The 8,348-nt window shown below is 40.0% G+C and overlaps 1 protein-coding gene across 1 annotated transcript; it reads right to left on the bottom strand.

Moving 5' to 3' along the window:
• Nucleotides 1-2,549: 2,549 nt before the first annotated feature.
• Nucleotides 2,550-8,043, bottom strand: TTC32 (tetratricopeptide repeat domain 32). The gene is made up of 3 exons (XM_046660205.1): nt 7,316-8,043; nt 3,702-3,868; nt 2,550-2,968 (listed from the first exon to the last, which is right to left on the bottom strand). Exons 1-3 carry the CDS (start codon nt 7,465-7,467, stop codon nt 2,841-2,843), a joined length of 447 nt encoding a protein of 148 aa, XP_046516161.1. The 5' UTR covers nt 7,468-8,043; the 3' UTR covers nt 2,550-2,840.
• Between the last annotated feature and the right edge of the window lie 305 nt (nt 8,044-8,348).

Below are 8,348 nucleotides of genomic sequence, written 5' to 3'. Positions count from 1 at the left end.
TCATAATTTTTCCGATCAAAATTAATGTAAATTTTTTTCACTTAATGGCTTTTCACGTCTCAGAAGCATTTTCAGGGACAAATTAAAGCTGTTAAGCAAGATATAGGTTTAATTATTTGAAACTTAGAGTTAAATTTCTAAGGAGATTATAGACTTGGCAGAGATGGCGATGCTAAGAGGAGGATCAGAGTAAATGCTGAATTGATTTGCCCTGAGCGGCAGGGTTGAAATATATCACGCCCACTGAGAAAGACTTCAGACCCGCAAAACGGCAGGGGGCCAAACTATGCAGAGCTTTGGGAGGGTAGAGAGCCAGTGAAAGGCAGAAAAACCAGGAAAAATCTAGAAAAGGGCAAACAGATGATTAAAAGCTGACTTGGAAATTTAGTTTGCTAATCTACCAGCTGGACTGTAGTTTGCTATCATAAAGTCAATCCATAGGCTTCATTCAGTCACAGATTTCAGAAAAAAAAAAAAAGAGCTCCATGCTTGAGTAATTTTCTAAGCTCAAAAATAACTTAAATCCATTTATCTCTTACCTTACTTTGTGGAGGACAAACCTTGTAACAAACCACAATTTTCTGCCTTGTTTTTGCAGAGAGAAAAACTGGAAAACAGTATCATTTGGGAAAAAGGAGAGAGCTCAACAAATACTGAAATGTGGGAAATGTGAACGACAGCAAACACAAAATACTCTCTCTAAGGCACACAGCAAAGGAACTATTTAGTCAACCAGAAATTTAGAATCTGAATGTGTAATGTCTAAGTTTTGAAGAAGATAAATGAGGAAAATATATTATTCTTTAGTTATTTCCAGTAACTTGAGAAAAACACGTGCCTGGTTCCAAATCAGCAAGTGCCGATTCTGAACTTCAGCGACTTTTTTTTTCTGACAAAGGAAGAAAAAACGTTGAATAAAACTCAACCAACCAAATGAAATTTTTTGACTTTTTTTTCACATTACACCTGATCCCAGTCAAGAATAAAGAGAAAAGAATATGAGCTAAAAGAAAGTAAAGTTATTGAAGCATTTTTTAAGTATTTCGTTCTCTGGGTAGAACGGCTTTAAGCTTTCCCAAGGTCTAGGGACCCTGCTTTTCTAAAAAAAAAAAAAAAAAACAGTTTTCTTAAGAGGGATTTTTCTACATTTTAATGCAGTTTTATAAATTCTTTTAAAGACATGTCCAACAAATGGAAAGATAAGTCATACAGGAAAATGTGAATAATCCCAGAAATATAGACTTTCAGTTTCCTTCCAGACTTCATTTCCTTTTAATATTAATTCACCTGCAGCCCAAATTCTCCATGTGTTCTGCCAGATACTATTTATGAACTACACACACGGCAATTACTTCCTCGAATTCATGACATCACTTAAAAAAACCCATCAGGCTGATGATGGTGACGGCATCTGAGGCCATAGAAGTCACTCTGCGCCTACCTCTGGAGACTCTGGGCAAACTCACTCTCCTTTCTCCCGATTAGGGTAACTTCCACCCCAGAACAGTTTTTCCACAGCAATAACAAACTAGTTGGACAGATCCTGAGATGCAGGATCTGTATCTTTGAAGGCCAAACCTCAACAATAAAAACAAAAAACTGTAGATGAGACATGGCTGGCTTGGGCTTGTCTTCCCTTCAAATTCTTCCCCAGTTCTTGATCGCTTCATCATAGCCTAACTCATTTGTTGGCAGCACCTAAATAAAAGATTTTTTAAAACCTTTAAATAAAATAGATTTCTTAAAACCTTTATATTTACTAAGCACTTTCCTTCAGTGCCTCACCTCTCTATCCACCCCATCCCATTCCCAACTTATTAAAGATTAGCAGTGCCTGGCTTATAGTAAATTGTCAGCAAATGTTGATGATGACAATAATTATTGTCATTATCCAGAGGCAGAAGACTATGTTCAGTATTTAAATCTTAATCTATCTTATCAAGGATTACTAGAGAAAATCAAATGTAAGCTGAATTCTTTCAAATTGCTCTCTGTGGGACACGTGTTCCTTTTTAAGCCCCCATGTTATGTCTCTCTAGCCTAGCTATAGAAAATAACTTTGCTCTCAAAGCGAATGCCATGGGGAGAAAATGGGCAAGGGACTATTCTAGATTAAAAGAATGCAAAGAGACATAACAACAAAATGCAATGTAACTTGATTGCCTCCAGAACCAGAAATAAAAATCTACACAAGACATTTTGGAAACAGTTGGGGAAATTTGAATATGGGCTGAATGTGGATGATATTATAGAATTACATGTTTTATTAGTTATTATAATGGTATTGTGGTTATAAAGGAGGATGCCTCTGTTCTTAGAAGATGTAGGCTGAAATATTTAGGGATGAAATATTGTGGTATCTGCAACTTATTTTCAAGTGGTTCAGGAAAAAAGTTATATTTAAATATAAAGAAAAAGCAAATGTGGTACAATATTAACTGGTGACTCTAAGTGAAAAGTTTATGTGTTTATTATATTATACTTCAATTCTTCTGTGGATGTAAAATATTTAAATAAAAAGTTGGGAATAAAAAATAGCAAAAGAATAGTTTTACTGAAGAAAATGCCACACATTTCTTTATTTTACTGTAATAATACACAATTATACATTGCTATTACTTATTTACACTTTATAAAAGCACACCTATACAACATAGTTTCTCAATCTGAAATTCGCTTCCTATATACATTATTTAACTTTCAGTGTTAATGCATGAATCTCTTTTTCATAAATATAAATCAAAACAGCTCAACACCTAAATTAGAGACAATTAAATACCAGGTGTAAAGATCTTGAGTTAATATTTCAATTAAGTTAAAATTTTCAATAATTTTTTTTTTTAGTAATTTCTTCTTTGTTTTTCTTCTTTGTCCAAAAGAGTCTGTTTTAAGCTCAAAGTAGCATCTTGAAATCCAGGATTTAAGCCTAACACCTTCTTGAAATCTTCCAAAGCATCATCAAAGTATCCTGTACCAGAACCCAAAAAATGGAAAAGAGGAAAAAAGCTGAATATTTCTATATGTTATTCATAGCAAAGTTTGGATCTATACTTCTGCTTCTATATTTACAAGCTTTCAATCACTCCTAGTAAAGGAATTTTTTTTCTCTTTATAATGATACAGAGATGTGTATATCAAAGTAATTTCGTGTACCTTTACAGAATAATACATAAAATTAGCTACGAGTTTATCTATTGAGATTTAAAAGGTAAATAGCATAGAAACAGAAAATACCAACAAAATGATATCATCTGTTTTACATAATTACAGTAAAATTAAGAAACAGGAAATTCATTTTCTTTTTAACACTTTAAATGTGAAACAGTATCTACAGCCTCTTTAATCAAAGGATCTCAAACCTCTTCACTTTGTATTGTGTTGTGACCCTTCAAAGATTTTAACTCAGAAAAGTTCCACAGGTGAGCACCAACATGAGCCTCATTTTGAAGCTGGGAACGCACGGGCTCAAAGTAACGGGGTCACCCTCATGGGGTGGGTGCAATTCCCACCCGTGCTCCGTTGTGGTCTGTAACGCCTGTCGAAAGCCTAAAATAAACACAGGGACACTTCCTTTGTCCCAGGCTCTAAACCTAAATTTCACATAACTTTATGACTTGATGATGGCTACATTAGTTTTACAACATTTGAGAGCTCTGAATTAACAGAACATCGTCAAGGACAAAAGAAAAAAAAAATCTTACCTAGCCTATACAATATCAACCCTCTGTTGTAATATGGAACCTCAAAATCGGGTTGGACTTCTATGGCAGATGTGTAGTCATCCATGGCTTCATCAAAATCAACCCTGAAGTATTTGATTTGCCCCCTGTTGTTATATGCAGTAGCCAAATCCTCAGGGCTGCATTTACTGTAAACAAAAAGTTCACATTAAAAAACACCCTGTTACCAAATTCTCATTTCCACTTTCATTCTCTTTTGGGTGTTGTCAAACTTCACAGCCGATAACATGCAGTATTGACACTGAAAAATCAAGTGGAGAAACAAAATGCAGAGAAACAAAGCTGTGGAATCAATTTTTGTTTAATCCCATTACGTACTTTTGTAGGATTCTGTAGCCCTACAGCGTCAACCCGGAAAGCACATTCAGTTTACAGCTTGTTCAAAGCCCAAGTTCACTGCCAACTTGTTAGCTCAATATAATTTTAAAATGATCGTTCATTTTCTAAGCACATGCCAGGAGGGCAAAGACGACAGATCAGATCCATATCGACCAAGGAGAGAAAGCCAGCCCAAAGTCCAAGTTCTCTACAGACAGGTCACAAAGTGAGTCATCACGTTTATTCTCACATTTGTTAAGTGAGCTCAGAACAATGAGATCTGAAATCATTTTCCAACAATAAAGAAACACAAGTTAACCCTAAGTGAACATTCAACAGGCTGATCCCCAGCGAGTGCTCTCTGGAGACAGATGCCCTCCCTCCAGCCGTGGCTGGGATGCTCCCCAAGGCCAGACTGACTGCCTGCTCGAGGCCGTCAAGGCTCCGGTCCACTCTGGTGGTCCTGTGTGCAGAATCGGTCCCGCACCTGAGGGCTCCAGAGGCTGCCCCAGGAGCTTTAAGGGAGTGGACTTTCCTGTGCCGGGTTGGACTCCCAGGCAGCTCCGATGGGCCATGAGCTCAACAGGTCAAGCCCTCTCCCCAGCCCCTGCTTGGGGAATCGTTTGCACAGAGAACTTTAATGGGCTCTGCTCTTGTCAGAGATGATTCTGTTTTCTTTTCTTTTTTTCTAAAGGGACTCTCAAATTGGAGCCAAACGGGGAAGATGCACGTTAAACTCATCTGTCATTTCTTTGTTATACCCCATAGTGCAAAGTATAGTGTGACTGCCGTGAGTGTGATTAAAATTACTTCTCTTAACATCTTGATCCTTGAGATCTCCAACAGTGACCGTAACTACTGCTGCCATAGGAGCTACTCAGAGCCTAGAGGTCTCCTTGAAGTCTAAGTTTGCTCACAATGGAGAGAAGCCACTGCAGCTTTAGAAAATTCTGTTTCTGCAAGCTACGACTGAGAGAGACTGGGTACAGGACGCTTCTGAATGCCACTGGCACCAGTGTCAGAACCTACAGAACAGGAGGGCACACTCCATTCATCTCTGTTATGACAGTAGGTGAACCACTCCCAGCAAGGAGTTTTAAGAAAAATGCAGCCTCAGGACTCCAGTAAGGTTTTAGTCATTAAGTTTCTAAACTTCTTAGAAATGTCTTATATTCAGAGGATCGTAGAATGTTTGATTTAGATTTAGATCTCATTACAACAAATTCTGAAAGCCTATTTTTCATGTGGAAATTGTTTCCTATTTTAAAGGCATGGGCTAAAAGTTGAAGCCAAAATTATTTTGTTGTAATAGTGAGATTTTGTAATGATAGTATTTATCATAATGGAATTTAACCTAATCCAAATGTGTATTTTTAGCATTTTCAAACTTTAGCAAAAAAAAATTTGGAAATTAGGTTTATGGCTAGGCTGTACTTTTGGATATTAAAAGAAAATGTTATAAACCATTCAGAGTGGCAGGCATTCAAAGATTGCAAATACTGTTTCAAAATGATTCAGTGACCCAATATTTCAAAAATTAAATTTAAACTCCAAAAGATACATTTAAGGAAAAAGTTTGAAATCACAGAATTCGGTTTCAATCCATGAGTTCCTAGAAGAATTTCAGAACTGTAAGGGAATAAAAAGGTCCATTCGGGCATACAGAGCTCCCTTCTACGAAATCATGCAGATCTCTTCTGTGCTGCTAAGGGGGAGAAACTACATTTGCTACAGACACACATTTGTGCTGGGACACCGAGATGCGCAAAGGAGGAGTAACAAAACTAGATGGCATCAATACACCTGTTGCTAATGAATACTTTTTGAAATCTACTAGATAAGACTATTCTTCGAGCTTGAAACAAGGATGGAAAACTACACATTCTATACTGACTACTTTTTTTGACCAGGGGGTGGCGGGTGGGGGGGGATGGTGGTGCCATCTTATTGCCTGTTCAGAAATTTCAATTAACTATTATTCTGGTGTATTATTGAAATGAGAAAACAATTTTATTTTCCTAGTTTAATTCCACATGAGTTTAACAAACAGGATAGGAATCTTAAGCCTCATACAAAAGACAAGCTGGCATCCTGTCAAAAAAACCAAATCTTTGAGGGGAGAGGGTGATGGTGCAGACAACTCGAAACTGTCAGAAAAGCTGTTCATTTAACCCTGGTCTGTTCTTTCGTGTCTCATCCTGGTCCAGTCCACACCATCAACAAGAACAACGAAGGCAAAACTTGGAGTAACAACAAATGCTACACATCCAGGCATAAACTCAAGATAGTCTGGACGAGCAGGTCCTAGAGGTGAGGATGCTAACAACACAAAAAGACATCACGTGCCTCCTGGTGGAAGTACACACCACCACACATGAAGTATTCTTGCCATAACACTGGATCTGACTTGGAGCAAACCTCAAGATTTAACTACCAACTCACAAGCAATGTAGGGCACAGGGGACCATATTAAATGATGTCAGGGAGATGAATTCAGCAAATCCAAATATGGGGAGTTCTCAGGACACACCACTCGGTTTCCTCAACAAAGAAACTGCAAGGGAAAAAAAAAACAAGGGGAGCCTGATAGATTGAGACCTGCTGTGCATTCTGCCTTGAACCAACTGCTAAAAACCAACCAACCAAACAAAATAAACTTTATTGATTAATCAGGAAAGTTCCAACACTGACTAGGTATTTGATATGAAGAAATTATATGATAATAATGATACTACGGTTATGTCTTTTTTAAGACTCCTTACTATTTAGCAATGCTCTCTGAGACTTCCATGGATGAGTAATAGTCTGGGGGAGATAATACTCAGGGCGCGTGACGGTTACCCGGGGGTTCATTACACTATTTTCCATATATTTACTTTTTTTTTCATAAGTGAAAAACAAACCAAAACACCGTTGCGATGCTGTGGCTGGAATCGCGGCACCGCGTGCCCGCGTGGCACCACTCGCGTCCCCTCGCCTCACCGGGTCCCCAGATCCCACATGCAAAAAGCACAGGTGGAGAAGCCCTATCCGCTCTAAAAGTCTCAGGATCCGAGAGGGAGTAACAGAGGAGGAGGACACCGGGGTGGGGCCAGCCGGCGTACCGGAGGGAGGCGCCCGTCACCGCCTTACTGGGAAGACACCTGCCCGCTCCGTCCTCGGCGCCCGTGAACTCCCAGCGGCGAGCAGAGAGGCTGGAGGACCCCCGCCTCCCCCCTTGGGGAGACGCCGCCGCCCCTATTTCTCGCGATACTTACTTCCCGGGCGCCGCTCCTACCGAACCCGCAGAGAGGCACCGGCGAATGTAAGCGGAGTACAGCGCCTCGGCTTCCGCATACTCGCCCTTCTCGAAATGAGCCTGGGCGAGTGCTAGGGTTGCGTGGCTTTGTTGCCCTTGCTGCCCTTCCATAGCAGCCGGAGGCCTACCCTGACATGTAGAAAGAGGATTGACTTCTGATAGATTAGAGGCGGCACAACAGACCCACTTCCGCACCCCGGAATTTAACTTGACAGAGAAACCTCGGCGCTAGTGCAGGGAGAAGTTTGTGCCTTCGGAGCACCCGTCGTCTCGCGAGATCAATACCACGCTGCCGGCGAAGATATCCTGCGGTCCTGGAAAGCTTGGACACGCTCTTAGGAAGCGCAGTTTTGTTACTACGGCTGGTCCCGCCTGCTCCGTTCCCCAAGAAAGCAGTAGATCGATGGTCGTAAAGTGGTTTCCAGGTCCGTGGTCTCATGTTACGAGGAGCTTGTCCTTTGTTACAGATACGGGAGGCGGGGAGCGGCTGGCTGTGCCGGAAGCGGAAGAAGCCTTGGTTTGTTTATGAATGGCCGCTTGGCCTGGGGACTCACTGCAGTTCTAGTGTCCGCCCTCGGCAAAATACCCAACAGAGGATGTTTTGTGTAGGCTGTGGTTACTCTGAGACAGTTTGTGTTGAAATCCCATGAGCTTACTTGTCCCACGGTCCAGAGTCGGAATTCAAACCCTACTATTTATTTACTCCAAAACCCCTAGATTGCAAACTTCTCATTTTGGAACGTCTGAAATAACGTACGGGTTAATTAAACCGGATTTCAATTGTTGACAATATGTGATCTATGATGTTAGTTTACATTCTTTGGCTGTTTATGCCAAAAAGAAATCCAGATAGAAATTTATTAACTACAATATGTTTAATTCAACAAAAAATTATGTAAAATGAACAATCCAGAGAGGAGATTAGGAAAACAATTCTATTTACAAGAGCATCAAAAAGAATAAAATAGTTAGGAATTAACCAAGGAGGTGAA

This window comes from Equus quagga, chromosome 5, assembly GCF_021613505.1.
Source record: "Equus quagga isolate Etosha38 chromosome 5, UCLA_HA_Equagga_1.0, whole genome shotgun sequence".
Taxonomy (NCBI): Eukaryota; Metazoa; Chordata; class Mammalia; order Perissodactyla; family Equidae; genus Equus; species Equus quagga.
This window is presented reverse-complemented; position numbering and strand designations above follow the sequence as displayed.